This window comes from Ammospiza caudacuta, chromosome 3, assembly GCF_027887145.1.
Source record: "Ammospiza caudacuta isolate bAmmCau1 chromosome 3, bAmmCau1.pri, whole genome shotgun sequence".
Lineage (NCBI taxonomy): Eukaryota > Metazoa > Chordata > Aves > Passeriformes > Passerellidae > Ammospiza > Ammospiza caudacuta.
This window is the reverse complement of record NC_080595.1, coordinates 31162224-31185214: the sequence shown is the minus strand read 5'-3', so window position 1 is coordinate 31185214 and position 22991 is coordinate 31162224. Positions and strand designations below refer to the sequence as shown.

The 22991-nt window shown below is 43.1% G+C and overlaps 2 protein-coding genes across 3 annotated transcripts in view; one reads left to right on the top strand and one right to left on the bottom strand.

Annotated features, from left to right (window-relative positions):
- Positions 1 to 12435, bottom strand: part of TTC7A (tetratricopeptide repeat domain 7A) — a 168565-nt gene extending 156130 nt beyond the window's left edge. For both annotated transcript variants that reach the window (XM_058800754.1, XM_058800756.1), the window contains exons 1-3: positions 12276 to 12435; positions 9632 to 9795; positions 7924 to 8092 (exon numbers count right to left, since the gene is read on the bottom strand). In XM_058800754.1, coding sequence (XP_058656737.1) covers positions 7924 to 8092; positions 9632 to 9795; positions 12276 to 12435 — 493 coding nt within the window. The remainder of the gene's footprint in view (positions 1 to 7923; positions 8093 to 9631; positions 9796 to 12275) is intronic.
- Positions 12436 to 14007: 1572 nt separating this feature from the next.
- On the top strand, positions 14008 to 19031 carry MCFD2 (multiple coagulation factor deficiency 2, ER cargo receptor complex subunit). Its single transcript, XM_058800757.1, has 4 exons — positions 14008 to 14124; positions 14845 to 14996; positions 15673 to 15832; positions 16864 to 19031. Exons 1-4 carry the CDS (start codon positions 14053 to 14055, stop codon positions 16993 to 16995), a joined length of 516 nt encoding a protein of 171 aa, XP_058656740.1. The 5' UTR covers positions 14008 to 14052; the 3' UTR covers positions 16996 to 19031.
- The last annotated feature ends 3960 nt before the right edge of the window (positions 19032 to 22991 follow it).

Genomic DNA, 22991 nt, shown 5'->3' with positions numbered 1-22991 from the left:
GGAGCACAAAGGAAAAGCCTTTGTCCATCAAAGGCTTAGAAAAGCCTAAGTGCCCCAAGAACACCAAGGCTGGGCTTGGCAACTCTTTCACATCCAAGCAGGAAAGCAGTGGCACAAAGGCACACAATTCACCAACACTCAATAGGTTCAAAGGCACTGTGACAATGTAAGGGCAACTCCAGACTCTTAAAAATGGTTTTCTGAAACCCCAAATAAAGCATACTAACACTAGGTCCTTTTATCAAGACATCAACATCTACAGAGTGGGGTTTTGCCTATCAGACAGCTACTGTGATGCCAGCATGAGTTAACAGCATGCTTCCTGTCTTGCTGTCAGAATTGTGAAAGCCAGCACTTTGAGGTGCATACCAGGTATAGAAAAAAGTCTCTCTCTCCCCCTCTGACGTGGATTAACATTTAAAAGATGCATCTTTTGCCAAGCAAAAGTAAAAACAAGTTCTGCCAACAAAATGTCTTATTTAAATTATAATGTCCTATTGTATCATACATCCTTTTGGCTGGGACTCTGTTTTTCTAATGACCAGGCAAAGAAACTAATTTTATTATTTAGGTTCTGTCTAAAGGAACCCATCTCCCACAGATCTCAGTTCTCAGAGAGATGAATCTCAACCTTTTGTAGTCATGAGAGGATTCCAACAAAGGAATTCATGCCCTGCCCCACCCTTTAAAAAAACAACAAAAACAAACAAAACAACACATACAAAAAACAAAAAAAAAAAAAAAAGGCAAAACAAAAAAAAAACAAAAAACCCAAAAACATACACAAACACACAAAAAACCCTGCCAAAAAACCTGCCCCAAAACAAAAAAACCCAACACAAATTCTACTCTTCTACTGTGTCCCACTAAGTTCTACTTAGTCACATCAGCAGCTGAAATTACTGACAACAGTAACCTCACCAAGGAGCTGCTAGTAGAGGAAACAGCAGTAAAGTAACAGAGAGAACAGCAAGCAAAGATATCATCTTAAAAGGAGCATGTAGGTCAACAGTTGCATGCTGGCAAGTGTTCATCATCCTCATGAAGCCCATTATCACTGAAAAGCTACATCTGTGTATGAAAAAGTGAAATCAAAGTTTTAGGTAACATTCCCCTGAACTATCACCCAGGTGAATATGCTCTTCCCATCTCAGCTTTGTGCCCAGTATATTGCTGGCTCTTCATGATCAACAAGCTTCCCTAAAACCAATGAAAAACAGTGGTGCTGTCTTTAGGAAGGTTCTAGGTACCTTTCCCAACACTTCAATGAACTCAAGTGCCTCAGTCAGCATCATCACTTCCAAGGTGGGCAGGTTCCAGGCAGTAGTGGATTGGGACCCCTGAGAAGTCAGAACACACCAAGGTAACAACCCTTCTGGTTTAAATGGGATTATTAAATCCCATTTATAGACAATTTAGACCTCCAAGTACAAGCCTATGGCATAATGTCACCAGTCCTAAGCAGCACGAAAATTGACACTGAAATTAATGTGCAGAGACAGGGAGGAAATTCAGGCTCAGGATTTTTCCCCTGTACCTTACACCCTGCTGCCCATTTCTGCTAAATGGGTCCATCATAGCACACTGCCCTCAGGTCAGACAGGAACAGCAATGCAGGCAGGATGAAAACTCAGCTTCTGGGGAGGGTGGGGCCAGCTGTGCTGCAAGGAGGTGAAGATCTGAGTTCCCTCTGCTTTTACCACTCTCAGATTTGAGTACTTTCCTTGTAGCCATGTGGCTCCTAAACAACAATACAGAAATGGATCATCTTTATCTTGACATGGGCAATTGCAACATCCTTTTACTTTTCTCCATTAATGCCTAGAGAATATAAGGCAAACTACTTAGTTGAACATGGAAAGAATGTCTTCAACCTTCCATTAATCCATTTTCTGCGCTTGACTCAGTGGACTAGACAAGGTATTTTCTTCCTACATTGTAAGATATACACACACACCATCTCTTTTTAGGCATTACAGTGAATTTTTCCTAGGGAACTTCAAAAGCTCTTAAAAATTATCCTGTAGTAAAAATCTCAAGCACAAGATTATGTATAACCACTGGGAGGGGGTTTTTGGCATACAAGAAGTGGAACAGTATTCCAAACACTGTCTGCAAAAAGAAGACATCCTGAAAAGTGCTCTGAAATGAGGGACAGACTCAGAAAGTACATATACTATATACTCCATTAAGAGGTTTATAAAACATTGCCTGAATTAAAAATGCTTCTGGCAAAAAAGAAGTTAGAAGTGTAAACTCACCTTCAAAATAAGCTTATGAATTAAATTATGACCGTACAAAACTATATGATGTTTCTAAACTCAATTGATCTACACTTGAAATTGTTCAAACTACTGGTACTCAAAATCATTCTACACAGTCTGTATTCTAGGACCCTCCATAGTTTTGATACTATGATCTCACTGACCAAAAACTAAGTAGACAAAATCTCATTCCAGAGAAGCTAACAGGAAATTCTAATTAAAAGTAAGGCTACATAAGTTAAGAGGATAACACACAATAACCCAATTATGTTACTTGAGAGGAATAAATCCTTGCATCATAGGACTGGCAGCATTTAGTAAAGAACTGAACTAGAAAAGTTAGTAGCTTAGGATCTGAAATAAGAGTTTGATGAAGTACTGGAATAGTCTTTAAAACAGAGGTATTCTCTTGTGAAGAGCACAAAAAAACCGAACGAAAACAAACAAAAAAACCAAACCAACAAAATAAAAAAAAATGCCAAACCCACAAACCTTACCTTCCTCCTTTCAATTCTCTAAATTATTTAGTTCAATAAACCAAAAATGAATGAAATAAAACCAAACAGGAAAGTTTATTTTTCCCATTTTAATCTATGAATTTTTGAAAATGCACACATGACAAGAAATTTATCAGCTTATCAGAAACACTGAGTTAAATAAATTCATTTAGTGAACTGAAAATATTAACCAAATTCTTTAGAGAGGAGGGAAAAGTAGATTTACCAGAACATAGCTTTGCAATAAAGCTGTCTTTAACTCTACATTTTATTCTCATTTTCAAATTGAAAATTAGCAACTGGATACAAATCTCACCTAGGAAATTATTCATCATGTAGAAAACTGTACTAGAAAAATGGATGACACACAAGCAAATGTCAAAATGAAAGACTCCAATTAAGCATATAAACAAGTGCGTGATACATCCTCTGATTAGCTAGAATGAACAACTTTAATATCAAGCTTGCATTTGCTGTATGCAAACCTACTCTTTTCAACAGTAGTACAAGCCAACAAAATGAGAAACTAATTAAGAGAAGAATGACTAAGAAGTTTAAAACAGTTTATTGAATTTTTGAGGCTTCACTTGGTCAATTTAAAAACATGATTAAAACCAAGCAAATAGTTTTCAAACCTGCTGAGTAAAAGGTCAGGTTTTTTGTTTATCTCTGTGTGATATCACCATTCTCCTTTCAGAACACCACCAGAATCTCCAAACAACCACAATCCACTTCCAGTATTGGAAACCCAAGACAATCATTTCACATGGGCAGAAAGCAGAACAATATAATTCAAAGTATACAGACCTCATTACCACTGAATTCTTAAAAGATACAACCACAAGAGAAACAGGAACACACATAAGCTCAGCAATTTGTTCTAAGACCAAACAAAAACAAAATAATCCAAAACAAGATGTGCTGAACTCAGGATGCTGGAAGCAGGTTCCAGTCTGTTTATCATTAACAAACTCAGGAAAAACCCCTACGTGGTAGCTTTGAGGTTTTACTTTGAAAATATCACTCACAGATCTTAGCAGAGCTCTAAAGCTCAGTGGCTCAATCCAGCAATGTTTGTTTCAAGATTTTATCTTTGCTTTCTCAAATGTGTCACACCACAGATCTTAAGCATGCTTAAATGACTAAAATGGGTCCAAGGATAAAATACAGATAGCTCTGAACCACTAGCAGAGTCTCATTTCCTCCTAGATACGGCTTGTGGTTGGATTTGTTACAATAAAATGCAGACTACACCAAGGTTTCTTACAGGCACATTATCACCTTGCTCTCTTCCACACCTTTCCGAAGATCTAAAAAAAGACCAAGCTCACATTGCAGCCTTTTGATAAAATGGATGTCTTTTCTGAACTTAAAAAAACCCAAAAACTCAAGAACAAAACCACTTAGAAACAAAATTACAAGGAATAAATCTCAATTTGGTCTGCAGTCTTCTCTCACAGTCACCAGAGAAGAGGCTCTATGTACACCACCATTCACATCAACTGTGTCAGATGTGATGAATCACCCCAGAACAGCCAACTTCTGACTCTACAGAGAGTTCAGACTGAACCTGCACAAATTAAACCCACCCTGAGATGCCAAATGGCCAATAATAACACAAAAAATGACTAAGTTACAAAAATTACAGGATGGACTGGGAGAAAAGGAGAAAAACAGGCAGTGGGACTTTTAAAGCTTTAACTCCCTAGAAATCCATTTAGAAACTAGATAGCCTGTGCAATCCTATGGCATTGCTGCACAAATACAGACAGGTAGCCATCTCCAGGCTACCCCACTCAGGTGGAACAAGTCCAGTGCCTGGCCTGACAGCACAGGGCTAACTGCAGCAGCTCTGACACATCCCTGAGCATAAGCTAAAGCCCCTCTCAGTCAGTACAAAACAGGACCCACACAACACATGAGCCCTGCCTGACTTCACCACCCAGGCTGGCCTCAGGTAAAGCAGCTCTCCTGCTCTCAGCAGCACAGCAAACATTGCCACATCACAGAAGCTTCCTTCTTGGAGCTCAGGTATGCTGAAGCCCTGGCTAGAGCTACACAGTGCTCTGTAAGGGTCAGGTAGTAGCCTAACCTAGCACCAGGAAGGTTTACTCCTTTCAAAGAGAGAGATATCTGCAGAGTTTCTGCATCAAGCACAAACAGAGGGAAACCAGTGGGCTCTAACAGCTACAGTTTGTTCTGAAGTCTTTTTTGCTTGCTGTTTCAAATGGACACCATCAGGTAACAAAGCCACAGTATATCCCAACTGAATTAGAAGCAAAGTTTGCTTACTCAATACTGTTTTATGCAACAACAGAGCTACTTGCATCAGAGATTACCAGCAGTAATATGAACTGAGCAGAAGTAAAATTTTAAGGAAGGACTGACTTCATGAAGGATGGGGAGGAAGGACAAGTACAAACCAACCACCTATTAACTAACCAGAGAGGTTAAAATTAGTCATAATGAAAAATCAAACAATTGTCAAAGCTCCACTCACAGCACCCACAAAACTTGTCTCCTCACAATGCAGGGATTTAGAAACAGAACAGGAAGCAGCAGTCAGATGAGACACTGGAGAATCTTCCTCTCTCCCATTTCTCCTGTGACTTGTCAATTGCTCAACCCCTCATACTGATGAAGAACTTCAAAATTTACTTCTTGAAACTCACCTTGTGTGGAAGTTTAGTGAGAAGGCAAGCAAGAATTCTTTTCCGTGCTCAACTTCTTCAATCCAAACATAAGGGTACAAATCCATACTGCCTCTTACCATAATATGAACCCACTACCTGCTTTGGACCTCCAGAGATTTAGTTCAACATCCACCTTCAGTGTTGCAAAGGTTAACAGGTGCTCTAAGGAAGGAAAATTGTTTTTGCTGGATTTCTACAACTGGTTTTATCTGTGCAACTCCTCCCACTGTATCCCACGTTCCTTGCTACATTTTTGTTAATTGCCAACATTAAAAGGACAGGTGTCAACATTTAAAAAATAAGCCTTTTATCTGACTGTTCTTTGTTCCATGACCTTTCCAGCCTAATCCTGAGTGCTTGAGACCCTATGCTGCCATTCTGCATACAGGCATTACTCAGCAGTATTACCTACACAAAACTGAGGCAGTTTCAATTTCACAATATGAGGTGATACAAAGTTCTGCTGCTTTTAACTAATGCTAGATGAACAGGGGTATTCTATTAAACGAACAGCTTTCTCCCATTTCTGAAAATGTGAGCAAGAAATTGACTGAGGAACCTAACTTCTGCCTTGAAATAGACAGGACTGTGGCTTTTCTGGATATTTGCCTAAATGGCCCCTGCAAAAATTTTACTACGAGCAACATTCAAGGCTTCAAATTGCATAAACAACCAGAAGTTCAACCACAGGCAGTAATATAGTATGAATGAACACAATTTCTGGAGAGATAGCAAATTAAAAAGGGGAATAAGATAAATCTATGGCATAAAGTATCAATACATTTTAAATAATTCAACTCCATATTGTTACTTGCCCTGCAGAAACAGCCTGGACACACGTTATAAAATGAAAATTTACATCTACACTGCTATTGCCATAGCCACCTGCACAAAGTGCTAACACAAGAGTGGCTGAGGGAACATGGCATGAGGGAACAGTGATCCTAGCAGCGAGTGCCCTCTCCAAACTCAGATGGACAAGCTCCACTCTGCTGGACTGCTTTATACCACCAACTTTGGTAGAATACTGAGTGATTTACTACACTCTTGATATCTCAGCTAATATGAAAATAATCATCATGGAGTATAAAGACTGTGGAACCATAACAGCACAGAGGTTTCTCTGCAATGACAGAGACTCCATATGATTTACAGGGCAACACAGTATTTACATTCCATGTTAAACCACACGGGGAAAGAAACCAAAACATTGCCTGACACTCTAAGGCAAACGCCTCCAACATCTCCATATGTAAGCTAGCAGTCAACACAACACAAGGGCTCTTATAACAACAGGGTTATTCCATCAGTTTCCACACACACATCATTACTATACTCACACCTCACCAAGGGTCATACCTGGTTCCCAGTAAGGACAGTGCATCTCCTTCAGACTCTGGAGTGCACCAGGAGTTGCTCTCAAATACACTGCTGAGAATGCACTGGCAACCACCTCTGAGCCATGCAAGTGTCAGTGTGAGGCACAAGTAAATTAGTCCTGCTCCACAGAAGCTCATTAATGAAGCAGATTTGATCAGTACCACAGGAAACAAAAATCAAAGCAAGCAAAGCAGCACAAACAGGGTTTCAAAAAAAGCAGAATGACTCAAATTATTATCAGTAATACTAGCAGCCCAGTCAAACAGTATTTTGGGTAGATTTGGTTTCACTCTTTTACATACCAGTTGAAGGTATCTGATCATCAGAGTTCTCATTCACCTAATTAGCTGGTGGACATGCTGAAAAGAGTAGAAAGCAGTAGATAGGTAGCAGTACTTGAGCAACATTTATAAAGGAACCGAAAGCAAATGAAGGAGAAGATTACTGATCTTTTTCTCCCCCCAAGTCAAAAACTGACAAGGGTCTTTCCCCCACTCAAAAAGGAAATGCAATTTCACTACCCACAGAGGTAGTTTTAATTAGAATCTCTCAAACAGCGCAATGTCTACAGAGTTACAAGGGGGAGGAGAGATTCCTGTTTGTACATAAGATCTGATACTGTGTGACATGCATTGCAAAAATACACTACCTGCTTTGAAAGCACATACGCTGTTAGTCCGAAGTTTAAAACTTGGAGACATCGTTGTTGTTTAATTCACAGAAATCACTGATATGTACAAGTAGATGAATTCTTTCTAACTCAAAGCATAAGCCCCAATCCAGCCAAGAGCTTGATTCTTGATTTAGATTTTCCCAAAATGGACACACAAGCTCAAGTACATCGCTGACTTACAGCCAAGAGTTACCACAAGATTTCCAATTTCAAGCTTTTCTTTACAAGCCAGCCAAGTTTAAAAACCATGGACTAAGACTCCATAATGCCTTCAAGTTTGAAACTACACAGACCATACCATGTAGGATCTTCTACAGCATACATCTTTGCCCCAATCCTGCTCCAACCAAACCACTTGGAGAAATAGCTACAACCTAAAACCAGCATATTGCAAATATACACACATGGTCCTTTACCTTTAATAACAAAGGCTTCAGTTATCAAACGCAGCATGTACAGAGGTTCCTCTTTGGTTGAAAGGTCATCAATTCCTGCTTTTGCATACATGCTGATGGCATCTCTGTAGCATCCCTCCACATAATGCAGCTTTCCTAGGATCAGCATAGCTTCTGTCATGTACTTCGGCTGAAATGGAGCAGAGAGAGAAAAAGTGTTCACAGGGTGAAACACCAGACAGGAATAATGAAGTTCTACAGCAAATTAGGCAGGTTCAGAATGCTTTCCTCTCACAATTGCAAAGGTTAACCTCATGACAGCAGTAGCCAATGAAGGTCAGGCAACCACTTTGGAGCTCAGATTTGAAATACAGTTTGTAAGCCAACTCTTTGGTCTCAGCTGACCTGCTCTATTGATTCACCAGCCACAAAGAGCAGATAAAAGGCTGGCACTGTCACAATTACCTACACACACTAAGAAAAACCCCTGCATTTGAACTAGACAGTAAACATCACTTTTTAGACAAGTAAGCTCCCCTCTCCTCTGTATATTTAATTAAAGAGTGAGAAAAGTCTCAAATTTTCTTTAGTTGTCAAAGAATTTTCATGCAACTGTGAAAAAACAGAAGGCACACCTGCTATTTCTCAGACTCATTTTGTTTAAGGATTTAAAACAAATATTACAGAACCTCAGTAAAACACATCTGTTCAGACACTCTGGAAAGCATGAAAAGGTTCCTAAGCCTTCATACCCATGTTTTAAATACATGCAATCAATACAGGGTCAATACTGCATCAGTAGCTAAGTCACCACTAGCTAAGAAACAGTAATGCCAATTCATGCAGCCAAACCAAACACAAGGAAATGGAAGAATTCAGTAGTTGTGACTGTTAATGGGGTTAAACTATAAAGAGGGTTGGACAGATTCCCCCCCCTTCCTCACTCTCTCCATTTTATGCTCTAAGTAGGCTGACCTTGCTCATTGGAAATTAACATGGTGAAAGTATAATATGCATTTCCAACTTAACTAACCTAGCCTGGCAATTTCAGGACCAGAAGTAATAGGAGTCTGGAGCAGACTGGTGTAATTCACTTACATCTAAACACAGTTATGCAACTGTGTGTCAAAGGACACCAATGCAGCAGCCATCAAAGCAGAGTTTTAAAACCCTCCTGAAGCTCTGCAACTGAGTCCGACAAGCAGCTACTGGCCACACACCCAGATCATAAATCAAAATAAAGGCATTACTTCTCTAATAGATACCAAAGGCAGTGCAAGGCTATAGTCCTCCCAACACAACCCTAAGATCCTGACAGCAGCTTGTAGCACATTTTTCTCCAATCAGGAGCTACCAGTTGTGCAAAACTCCCTCAGATCTGGAGCAGCAGGAGGTCACTCTACTGTGCTGGCCTGACAGCACCCTTATGTGCCCACACCCCACCACTCGAAAGCAATTCTAAGTATTTATCCTGCTTCCTTCCAATTAAAAAAAAATAAATAAAGAGGATATGCCCTTGTAGCACATAATTTCTTTGCATATGGAAAAGCAAGTCTCACACCATAAAACCCTGCCTAGAGGAATTACCAGTCTCTCAGTATCACCTACAATACAGCACTGTATATCCATGGACACGAGCAGGCAACACCCACACCTTGTATCAGACTAATAATCACAGCAAAGAAGTATCCAGGAACTGGCAGGAATTAGGATGATAGAGCCCACTTACTCTTAGTTTCCCTCTGCTTAAGATATTGGTCAGATACTGTTTAGCTTCACCCAGTTTGGGCTCACTCTTCTCTGACAGTGGAATGGAGTCCTTCAGTTTGGCAAAATTCTCTTTCAAGCATTCCTCCAGCAGAGCCTCCGCAAGCAGCAAACTCCCATGGTCCTCTGAAAGCAACCAACCAACAAGAAACATTGCTTACTGCTATACTGATGATAAACAGAATTACAAAAACAAAACAACACACCTTGGAGACAGACGATAAACTCAAATGAGGGGATAAGGAAGAACTTGTACACAAAAAAAAGTTCCATTAACTTTTATCTAGTGGAAACAGTACATTTTGTATAGAAAAATGAAACAACACTGTTGTAACTCGAAGATTGTCCCTCCTTAATCCCTTAATTTTGGCAGCACCATTCCTTCTTACATTGTCACTAATATAACAGTTAAGAATTTTCATCACATAACTCACTTTCAAAAGTGCAAAAACAAAAAGTCTGCAAACATTTCAAAGGATGTTTTTTATTTACAAAGGTACTAGCATGATATGAATGCTTTAGACTACAGAGAAGTGATAGCAGTAACTGCATCAAAAACTTCAACAATTTTCCTGAAAGCATACAGAAAAAAAAAAATTAAAATATAAATTATACAGATTCTACATGTCCATTACTAAAGACACACAAGGACTGACCCCCTGCTGTAATTAAAATGCCACATAAAACTCTTTCTACATTAAAATCCATCCCTGTTCACAGTTCCACAGAAGTGTACACTCAAACACAGGTAGCAGCAATGGATACAGCATGAAGCATCATGAAATGTGGCAATCATGCTAAAAAAAAAGTTTAATCTGCCAGAGTATTCAGAGTTCTTACATGACAGGCCCATTTCTGCAGTTCCTTCATTCACAACAACAACACCTCCATCAGCAGACTAGTGGGTCAAGCTAGGTAAGGAAATCTTTGAATACCCAAAAGCCCAGCCCTACATTTCATATATATTCCATGTTTCAAAGGCTGAAGTTTGAGAATGAGAGGAACACAGTAGTGTATCCATTTCTGTATTTTCAGTCCAGGAGACACCTTATGCCCACTTTCTACCTATACACCATATAATAACTGTATGGTGGTTTAGATTTTTTTCGTTGTTGTGGCCTAAGTGTTCAGCTACATATCAAATTATAATCATAGCTCTTCCTGCTTGTTTGCAGGTCTGCAACTACACAAAGTACAGGTACATAAAATGAGAAGTGTAAGAGTTCAAGTATATTCCCCCCCCAAACTTGCATGCAGTCATTTCTACACACTTAAGTGCTTTCAGGTAGTCATTAATCCCTTAATCAAACTTAAGGAATTAGGCAAGAACATAGACAATTAAGAAATAAATATACACAACCTCACAAAGCAAATACTACTGTTAAAAAAATCCCATCCAAGCACACAATCATTTCTAAAAGCACAAAACCTGCTGAAAGAAGTTCTGTAGCAGTAACAAGGCATTACACTCGTAACTACCAAGTTATGATGACATGGCAGCAAATTAACAAATCATGTTTTTACAGCAATCATACTGCTGTTATACCTCTTAATTACAAGGGAAGAAACTACTGTGAACTCTTCAACTACTAATGCCCCCAAAGCTCATGGTGATCTCTGCACCTGGGAAAACACAGCTGAAACCTGACTAAAGTTCAAAGGTTGGCCGTATGATTCTCAGCACAGGGTTCAACCTGTATCATGTAAACACTAGGAAAGCCTCAAAAATAAACATGTATTAAACTACCAGCATCTCTCCTATCATGGTTCCCATTGTGAAGTTTAGGGCACGCCAAAAAACTTCAACGCTAGGGCCATATTCTGATCACAATCCCCTAAAGAAGGGGTTTATTCCCAGAAGCAGCTCTTCTGACTTCGGTGGCAAAACCTTTGTACCACTACCGCGGGTAGACTCAGCTCCTGCTCACAACTTACTTGCTCACCTCAGACTGAGTTAAGCTGCCTCCCTCGTTACAAAAGATTTCATTAAAAAAAAAAAGGCAGCAAATCAGTTTGTTGTAACAGGGGGGAAATACTAATATACTTGCTATTTACGAAACCTGCTTTACACGTGAAAGCCTTCCAGTAAAGCAGTGCCCCTCGGAAACAGAAAGAGGTAACACAAGGGCACCCACCCAAGAACAGCGCTGGGCAGGGGCAAGAGGGAACCAGCATAGCACGTATCGAGAAGCTGATTTGAACCTTTCCAAGCGGGGGCGGCCCGCCCGCAGCCCAAACGGGCCGGCGGCACCCGGGGTGGGCTCGGAACCGGCAGCCGCCACCTGCGCCCCTCGCTGCCCCGCGGGCTCGGCAGCGCTGACACCGAAAGGAAGCGCAGAGCGATCCTTCCGAGCGCCGCTGCCTGACCCCGCCGCCTCTCCCAGGCATCCCTCCTGCCCGAGCGCTGCGGAGCCGGGACGCCGGCACGGAATGGCAAACGACGCCCCGCAAGCCGGGGCGGCCGCAGCTCCCGCCCACGCCAGCCCACCGGCGCGGGGCTGCCGACACCGGCGGCGGCAGGGAGCGAGCAGCCGGCCCCGCCGCCGCCCCGCGCCCGGGCGGGTCGGTACCGGCGGCCGCCCCGCCCGCCCCCCGCCGCCGCTTACCCGCGTCCTGCGCGCCCCTCGCCGCCTTCGTCTTGCGCGGGGGCCGCGGCGGCAGCAGCTGCTGTGCGAGGTGGCGGAGCCGCCCCCAGTGCCCCTCCGCCCGGCACCGCTCGATCTCCGCCTCCAGCTTCACGTGCGAGTGCGAGGCCTTGGCCGCCATCTTAGCGCCGGGAGAGACCCGCCCCGCCCCGGCCCGCGGGGAGTCCCCGGCGGCGCCTCCCGAGCTCGGCGGCCGGGGCTGTAGATCCGCCAGGTGCTGGAGGGCGGGCGCGGCCGGGACGTGCTGCCCGAAGGCTGCGGTCGGAGACAGCGTATCAGCCATGGCCGCCACTCCCTGACGCCTCTCGCCTGATACCCGGGCACGGAGCCGCGTCCTGCACCAGCGGCCGCTGTCCCGGCACCGCGGGTGTGGCCCCTCGTTCCCTTCCTGGGCGAGACCGGCCGGGAAGGCCGTTCCCCCACCGCCGCCCTCAGAAGTCACCCGAAGCCCAGGGCTCTCCGCCGGTTGATCCCCACGGACACCGGCCCCCTCCAGCAGCCGCCCCCGCGGGCGGCGCGTGAGGAACGGGCCAAAAGCCGCCCCGGGGCCCGGCTTTGCTCGAGGGCTGTGCCCTTGAGAGGCCGAAGCTGTGGTGTGTAGGTGTTGAGTATGGAAACAGCGGGACCCGGGGCGTGAGGGGAAGCACAGAGCACGGTCAGCAGTGGGCACTGGGGACAGGGTATGGCAGTTCCCACTCGAGCAGCAGGGCAGGAACCATGGCAGTCCTTCACGGACGGGGCTGGAGAGAAGCATCCAGAGCAGGGCACTGCCCTAGCAGTGGGACACGTGCTGACCCTCAGTGCCAGCAGCTCCACCATTGCAGTCCTTCTAGGTTCTGCCCAGGGTATCACCAGTGAGATCCCTCCAATGCGTCCTCTGGGAAGGAGCTGTCTGCATCAAAGGCTGGGGTTGTGGAGACCCCACAGTTCCCAGAATGGGCCAGGTTGCAAGTGAGTCATCTGGTCCAAGCTCCCCTGCTCAAGCAGGGTCATCCTAGAGCATATGGCACAGGATTGTGTCTAGGCAATTTCGGAGTATCTTCATTCATGGAGACTCCACAATGTCTCTGGACAATCTGCTCCTGTACTCAGTCACCTACACAGCAAACTTGTTCTTGGTCATGTTCAGGTAGAATTTTCTATGCATCAGTTTCTGCCTGTTGCTTCTTGTCCTTTTCCTCAGCACTACTGAGTAGAGCCTGGCTACATCCTCTTGGCACTCTCCCCCTTGTGTACACTATATAGATATGTATAAACTTGTACACATTGATGAGCTCCCCTCTCAGTTGTCTCTTCTCGAGGCTGAAGGAGCCAAACTCCTCCAGCCTTTCCTGGTAAGAGAGATGTTCCAGTCCCTTTATAATCATTGTCACCCTCCGCCGGACCCACTCAGGAGCCCCACGTCTCTCTTGTACTGAGGAGCCCAGAACTGGACACAGCACGCCAGATGTGCCTCACCAGGGCTGAGCAGAGGGGCAGGATCACCTCCTCCACCTGCTGTCAGTGCTCTTCCTAAAGCCCCGCACTACACGCTGCTGGCTCACGGGCGGCTCATCACCCACCTGGGCCCCGCCCCGCGGTGGGCGCGGCCCCGCCGCACCTGCGCCGCCGCGAGGGCTCCACGTGGAGCTCCGGGAGCGGTGACGTCGCCCGCGAGGCGGGGAGGGGCGGGGCCGAGCGGATCGGCCAATGGGCGGTGGAGCGGGCGGGGCAGCGCCGGGTCAGGGGTGATCCCGGGATGGTGTCCCGGGAATGGTGGCCAGCCCGCGCCCAGCCCGGAGCCCGCGGCACGGCGGAGACCCGCCCGAGGGTACGTAGTCCGTGGCGGTGGGGCCTCTCCGCCCGCCCCGACAGCCGCCGCTGGAGCGGGGGTGCTGGGGCCTGGGCGGCGGGCCCAGCCCCAGCCCGCTGCGGGGGCGCGTCCTCGGGGATCCAGCCGGGGATGGGAGCCTGGCGGGTGCAAGCGGGGGTAGCTGCAGCTGGGGCCGGGAGAAGAACGGGAGCGGAAGGCGCCAGCCCGCGCCGTGGCTGCCCTCGGCAGCGCGGCCGGCCCCTGTGCAGCTGTGTGCCCCGTCACCTGCCCGTGCAGCGCGCACATGCCCGGCTGCGTGACGGCTTCCCAGCTGTGCGCCCCTCAGGAACGCCAGCCTAAACCGAGCTGCTCTTTACGTGGAGCCGCTTCCGTGCCCTGAGCGACCTTTGCTCCCATAGCAGTGGGGCAGGTCTGCCTGAGGCAGAGGGCATGGTTGCTTGTTGGTCTGGAAGGTATATGAAAACCCAGGCCTGGCTAAGGTGTGCACATTAGCTATGAGGAAAAAAATATCTGAAAATTACTGCATAATTCAGTAAAATAGGGGCCCTCATAAAAACTCCTAATTGGAACTCTCTGGTTCTCTGCTTGCCAAGTTTCCAATGCAACAAGTTTTTCTATTCTGAAACTTAATGGGGTTGTTTAGCACTGTCTAAATCCGCTGAAAGTAGATCACATTTTTCATCTGTTTTTTTGGGGGGTATGTTTTCCTTTTTGCAGGAGATCACAATGCCCCAAAGGATGTTTAGAACACATTTGCTGTTCTGTTTTGCTATGGCTGCATTCTTCATCTCTGCCCTAGCTGAGGAACACGTAGGAGAGAGTCAACATCCAAATATTCGCCTTGATAAGAATTTGGTACAAGATAAAGAGTAAGTTTCCCATGTTCTAAAAGTGTAAATTTTACTTCTTAATTATTTTCTTATCTCTAAAGTGTTATGCGAGTTGGACTTAAGCCTAGAGCACCCTGTTTTTTCAGAATGTTGTACGATTAGCTAAAGCCAGATATGAGACATGCTTGCTTGATACATTTGTAGAGATACGAGACCTAGAAAGGCTTTCCCTGGAGCCTTTAGCCCAACTTATGCTATAAAAAATTTCTTACAGAAATCCTGCCTACCCATATCAGCATACTTTAGACAAAATCATATTCCTAATAGGTAGAATTTATTTTTTCATTTGCTTCTTCACAAATGTGGAACAGTTCTAGCAGCAAGTAAAACTTCTTAGAACAGTTCATGGTTGACTGGGAAAGATCTTCCTCCAGTTCCTGTGCTTGGAAGACAGCCAAAAAGAGATTTTGGGCTCTGCTTCAGTTGTTTTGATAGCCTGTTAAGTAGGCCAGAAGAAGTAGAAATTGTTATCTAAGGCATTAGAGGCCTCTACAGCCTCTCTAACAAACAACCTTTGTGTCCCCTTTATCAAACTGTAGCTTTTAGTTGTCCAGGATGCTTTTAGACATACAATATTTGATCAAAGACTAAATTTGCTGTAAACAGAGCATTAAATCTTAACTGATGGAAATGTTGTGGGTTTTGTTTTTCTTAGACACATCATGGAACACCTGGAAGGTGTTATCGAGAAACCGGAATCTGAGATGTCTCCACAAGAGTTGCAGCTCCATTACTTCAAAATGCATGATTATGATGGCAATAATTTGCTAGATGGGTTAGAACTTGCTACTGCTATCTCACATGTCCACAAAGAGGTTGGTGTAGTTTTATAAGGGCATATGTGCTTGGAAACAGTTCTGACTCTAAAAGCAGCAGAGCAGTTGCAACACATCCTCGGTGCAGTTACAGATTTTCCTGAACATGAGAGTATTTTTCTCTGGATAGTTCTGGTTGAATTTATAAATGATCACTGCTTTTCGTGTCACATTGCAGTTTTTAGGAAGTTTCCATTTTGGTTTAAACTCTAGAATCAGGAAGGGCTCCAGAGTGAAAATCATTTTACAGAGGACTTACTTAGGCAGGTAGGGATGGGAGAAAGGGAAGTTATCCAAAATGAGGCATACGAATTTGTAGACACTCTTTTCAGCTTCAGACTGTTACTGCTGTTTGTACACAAACTATAAAAAACCTCTTGCACAAAATTTATATTACAAGAACCTGCTATGGTCTGCCTCTTCCTACACTCAATTTCTCTTTCCAGTCATTAGGAACACAATAGAAACACATTATCTCACACTGACCTTCTGGAAGTTACAATTCAGAATAGCATAACTTCCTGCTAATAACCTGTGGCAAGAAATAGTGAGCCAAGAACAGGAGTGGCTGTTTCTTGTGCAAAGGCACCTCTTTGTGTTCCCATAAGGAGTGTTACTAAGTATTTTACTGACTGTAAGCTACAGTGCTGATTTTTTTTCACTTCTGTGTTACTGTAAGGTGTTTCTGTAGTGAATAGAAACTACAGTGTCTATACTACATCAAGACCCTAATTAAGAATACATTTATTAGATGATTGTCCATCATTATACATTGTGGTATTCAGCTTTTGGAACTTCTGACCAAGAATGTTGACTGCAGAATGCTTGTTCTGAATCCAAAGAACTTTGACTTCAAACCTTCCATCTGATGAAATTTGCTTACATTGTTATAAATGATTACATAAATCTTAGTGCCAAATTAGGCATCAAACATGAGCAGCTTTGTAAAAAATTAGTTGTCAGTAATCTGTCACACGTGCTACTAGATGAGAAAGACTGCTAAACTGTTCCCTGTGGTTTTGTTTTTGTAGGAAGGTGGTGAACATAGCCAAGCAATGAAGGAAGAAGAGCTGATTAGTCTAATTGATGATGTCTTGAGAGATGATGACAAGAACAATGATGGATACATTGACTATGCAGAATTTGCAAAATCACTGGAATAAGGGTTTGGTTCTCCTTCTAACCACATCAAAATGTGAAACACTATAATGTGATTCATTACTGTCTTGTATCAACCCCTGTGCTGTGAGAAGTAGAGGTGTTCCAGTTCCACCTAAATTTATTTGAAAGTTGTATGAGTCAAGAGTTTTGCTAACTTGGAGTGAGAGCCATGTTTGACTAAACATATTACACATTTGATTTGTGAAGCATGGAAGTGCCAGCAGTACTCAGACAGGGTACAGCTGGCAAACTCCTGAGCAGCTCTATATGAATACTAAATAGAGTCATTAGCATCTAAATTTCAGGTTTTCAGTCATTGGGTTTTATAGTTCTTATTTGCTTACATCTCCTATTTAAAATTATACCTAGAAAGCAAGAAATGATTACTGCATAATAGTTCTATTCCAAGGGGAAATGCCTTTACCTTCTCTCTAATTTACAAGAAAATCTGTAGATAAGTACAGGTGCTTGAAACAGCAGTTGTAGAGGGAAAGCATTTGAGTGTGAGTTATGTTTGAGTTCCACATGACACCATATGAACTTAAACAGCCTTTGAATAAATTGAGTATTTTTAAATATATGTACTTCCTAGCATACCATTACATATAAATATATATACATGTGTTTTTCAATTTTTTGTCCTCTACAAATTTACTTTTTATATCTTAATTTAGTGGGGTTTTTTATCTACCTTCCATTTTTTAAGAAAATTGAAGTATTTTATTACATGTTGTGTTAATGCTGTATAGCATTTGCTAGAAAGCTTCTGCTATCTGGTTTTGAACCATAGAATGGCCTCGGTTGGAAGGGACCTTACAGATCATTCAGTTCCAACACCCCTGCCACGGTCAGGGACACATTTCCACTAGACCACATTGCTCAGGTGTTCCCTCCCTAGGGTTAGGGCATCTACAACTTCTCTGTGCAGCCTGTTCCAGTGCCTTTCCACCCACACAGTAAAGAATTTCTTCCTAACATCTAATCTAAACCTAGCCTCTGTCACTACATACTCTTGTAAAGAGTCCCACTCCACCTTTTTTGTAGGCTCCCTTCAGGTACTGGATGGCTGCAGTTAAGTCACCCCAAAGCCTTTTCTTTTCCAGGCTGAACAATTCCAATTCTCTCAGCCTTTCCTCACAGGAGAGGTGCTTCATCCTTGGTGGCCTCCTCTGGGCTCTCTCCAGCAGGTCCATGTCTCTCCTGAGCTGGATGCAGGGTTCCAGGTGGGTCTCAGCAGAGCAGAGGTGCAGAATCCCCTCCCTGGCCCTGCTGCCCACGCTGCTTTGGCTGCAGCCCAGGACAGGTTTGGCTTTCTGGGCAGTGAGGGCACATTTCCAGCTCATGTCCTGCCTCTCACCCAGCAGCACCCCCAAGTTCTTGTCCCCAGGGCTGCTCTTGATCATCCCCCAGCCTGTGTTGATACCAGGGCTGCTCCATCCAGGTGCAGCAACTTGTACTTGGTCTTGTTAAACCTCATGAGATTCCTGTGGGCCCACTTCTCAAGCTTGTCCAGCTTCTGGATAGCATCTTATCCTTCAGGACTGTTTTGAAGGTCACATTAACAGTAAACCAGTTTTCATATTAAAGCTTTTGTTCATTTTGGGTTTTGCAGTATTAGCCAGCAGGAGAGAGCAAGTAATGCTGCCTTGTTAAGGTTTAAGTTCATATTCCTTGACACCTAAATGATGGTATTACTTTCAGGAAGTATTTCATAATTTAACAGTTTCAAGCTACTTGAGTGTTTTCAAATTATCATGGCTCTAGGAATGTTTTCACTGTCTTGACTCAATACTTGATAAGTCAAGCAGTTTAAGAATATTAGAGCTGTGATGTATTGCTGTGTGATTGATGTTTGGTGACTGAAACATAATAGAAATCTTAAATTGCATTCAATGATTTTTCATTAATAAAGAATCTAAATGTTAGCCTATTTCTGTAAAATGTATAAAGAGCTATTTTCTATACAAAATTATTCTTATACAAGAGAAACACATTGTAAAAGAAATTATTTCCTCTCTTTAAATGTTTGTGCAATGAAGCCTGAGTGTTGGATTTTTTTTTTGTACTAACTATTTATTTTGAAACCTTTGTGGCCAAGTTTGTGCTGGTTGTACAAGCAATAAAATTAGGCTGGGGTTTGTACATGCTGATAGGATACACAAGGCTGGAAGTGCTAGTAAGAAATGCACCTCATTTGTTTTGCTGATGTGTTTTTAAGCTTGTCTCTCTTACTCACAGTCATTTAAAAGAAAATTCTTTCAGTTACACTTAGAGGGTTTTTTTGGGTTTTAAGGTTGGTTGTTTGTTTTTTTTTAATCTCTTCTGAGCCTCTGAATGGTCTGGAGCGAATGTTGAATCGGAAGAAAGTGTAGGAAATGCTAGTGGCTAAGAGGGCAGAAGAGGTTAAGCTGCTCAGCTTGAGCACTTAAAGCAGGTTGCCTGTAGCCCTGTCAACTCTTATATGCTTATTGCTCTTGTGGTTGAACCCCAGCTGGCAGCAAGGGACCACAGAGCCACTCACTCCCCCTGGTCTGATGGCAGAGAGAATCAGAAGGGCAAAAGTGAGAAAATTTGGGGGTTGAAATGAAGACAGTTTAAAGCAAAAGCCCTGAGTGCAAGCAAAGCAAAATAGGGAATTTCTTCACTCCTGTCCATGGGCAGGTGATTGTCAGGAGAGCAAGGCTCCATCATATATAATGATTGCTTGGGAAGACAAATGCCACCACTCCAAATAGACCCCTCCTTCTCTTCCTTCATCCTTAGCTTTATGTGCTGAGCATGACACCATGTGCTCAGGAACAGCCCTTTGGTCATTTGGGGTCAGCTATCCTGGCTCCGTCCTCTCTCAGCTCCTTGTGCACCTCTCACTGGTGTGGTGGGATGAGAGGCAGAAAAAAAGATCTGTGTAAGCTCTGTTCTGCAATAATGAAAAATCCCAGTGTTACCAACTCTATTTTCAGCACAAATCCAAAACACAGCTCCATACTAGCCAGTGTGAAGAAAATTAATTCTTTGCCAGCCAAAATTAGCACAATACTTAAGGCTCTGAGTTTTGGGTTTATTTGAGATGAAAGGGCATGACTCTTACACATGGTTTTCTCATCACATGCAACCACCTGTAAGTCCATTTATGTACTTCTATTGTATTCATGTGAATATTTATTTACTGCTATTACTGTATGTGGCAAAAGACATACACCATAGAAGCTTCATATTGGAAATCATAAATGCTGGTAATATGAACATTATTTGCCAGCTATTTTAAATTTGTTTTAAGGGTCCAGAAGTATAAATAGAAAAATTATTTACTGAAAGGGGAAAACAAAATTGGTACCTTTGATATGCATGAAGAACAAAATAAAATTTCTGCTTTCTTATAAAGAACAGTTCAAGAAAAGTTACCCAAGCTGAAACCTGCATTGTCATGTCTTTACTCAGCCTCCTAAAACAAATACACATGTGTAATTAGTACAATTAAAGATAAGTGTTTTAAGAGCTGTCTAGGGAGCTTTCTCAGTTATTAAGTAGAAAAGTGCAAAATTGCTGAGAGTGATGGTGAATCAGACTTCTTTTTATTTCAAATATAACTGATTTGTGTGCTAGTTGTAGCTCAGATAATACCCTTAAATGTGCTGGCACAGGCTGTATATAAATACAGTATTTTCTCTTTCATATATATAAGATATAGAAAATAGGGCCTTTACAACAGTAGTACTCATCTATAAAACAGTTCTAGCTTCCATAGAACAGTTCAATCTCCATTTCACAGGTAAATAACAAAACAGAAGGGGTATTGGTTTTGCTGAGGATCAATCACATCCCTGGCAGAAACAGAAGATCAGGAGAATGCTGTTGTGTGTGATCTTCACATCTTCATAGCCCATGACCTCAAGGGATAAAGATTAGCATTCCCCATTGCAGAGAACCCATCTAGCCTTGCATTACTGTCTACTGTGTGCTCAGTTTAAAATGTTTGGACTATCTGCTTTTACCTCACAAAATATTGCAGAATCTAGCAACTAAAGAAGATACATAAACTTTTTCTTGAAGTACTCCTAAACTGACTGGGTTTTTTAGTAATAAGTCTAGAACGAAGTCTGTACAGAAAAGAGAAAGATCTTAACAACTTGACCACTGCTTGTCAGGCTTCTGTTAATGACAGGACTGACACCCTAGAAGCCCTCCCATCAAGAGTTTTGCCTGCACATTCACACAACCTTTATGACATTTTTGGGTTTCTTCATTAATCACTTATGACCTCAAAATGTCTTAGATTCATTAGGGAATGGTTACAGACTCACAAATTCCAATTTTGTCTAAAGTATTTTTTAATCCTGCAGTTCACAGGTGAAAGAAGAGTAATTCAGGGGCAATGTCATAATCGACGGAGCCACTAGATAGCGTATGGGCACTGCACATCAGTTCCCTGCAGTATGGAACAGAGATCCAACAACCTGCATTTCCCTAAAGCAATTCCCTAAACCACCACTCTGACTGCAGGCACAGCTTGCTGCTCTATCTTACACCACCACATTGACTGCATGATGCCTGCATTTTTATTGGTTTACAAATTTTATTGGTGTAGATTTCACGTTTCTCTTTGCTGATTTATGACCGGAGATAGCTCCGGGATGCCACTTGCTCAGTTTCTCGGCTGTTTAGGCTTGTAAGTTTTCTGTGCTGTCTAGGTGGCCTGGAAAGGCCCAGGGATGGCCTTGAAGAGCCCGGCGCTTCAAAGGACGAGGAGAGACTTCTCATCTTGTCTCGGTCTCGGTGTTTATTAATTGTTTATCTAAAAGATTTTCTTTCAGCCCGACAGAGGTCTGCACAGCAAGTCAGCCATGGGCACACTCCGAGCCCCCGGGGCGGTCACTTATCTTTATACCCGAAGTTACGTGTACAATATTTATCATTTTTCCCCAATACCTTCTACCCTTATTAACCGGTGCACTTCTAGTAATGACCAATCCCAAAGTGCCAACATCACCACAGAAGATGGAGGCCAAGAAGAAGAAGAAGAAGGACAGGACACGCCCCAATTCCTCCATCTTACTTCTTTAGACCCCCCTGTACCAAAATCCTAAACCCTGTGTTTTACACTCTAATTAACTTATCCCTTCACCATTCACCCAGTGAATTCCTCCCAGTCCTCATACAGGTGTCGTCTCCTGTGTCGGATCAAAGCCCTGCCGCCAGACACTTCTGGCAACATTCCAGGACTCCCGAGCCCCCCAAGGGTGGTCTCGGCCTCTCTGCACCTCCATCCTGAGGTGCTGAGATCCCACATATTGGGTTTTAACTTTTATTGTCATAAAAGTTGACTACAGGTGGGACTGGTTACTGGTAATTAATTTTCATTATTTACGGAATCCAAATTAACTTGAAGTGATGGTAAAGGAACTCTCATTGTAATTTTGTCAGTAAAAATATTTGTGTAATAGGAAGGCTCTCTAATATAAACTTGGTCTGACTTCTTGACCATCTCTAGTTTACCTGTGAGAGGAGCCATGATGTATCTACAGTGGTCTCAACCAATGTTAAAGAATATTGGAGGGTTTTAGTAGCACCTGAAGTTTTACTGCTTTTGCATTAGTCATAAGAGCTTTTGTCACAGTTGTTACAAGGCAGAGGTCCAGTATGGTCTGATCAGCCATTTCTGCTTAAGGTGAAGTTTATTGCCTTTTTTTCTCCTCTCCCCCATTACATGTAAGTTTCACTGTCTGTCCATTGCAACATGAAATCACCACATAATTGTCTAAGTTTTTTTTAAACTAGGTAGGGCAAGCATCCTTGCATACCTTAGCCTGGAATATTTGTTATCACAAGGAATTTGTGTTCTAAACACTTCATTAGCACAGGTCCTCTGTCCACATTGAGATTCATTACAAGGGAAGTTATTAATACCTTACAGGAAGTTTCTCTGAAGTTACCTTTTTCTGCTCATTCTGTCTTATAAATTCTGAAGAGCAGCCTAAATCTTAAGGCCTAATACACACTG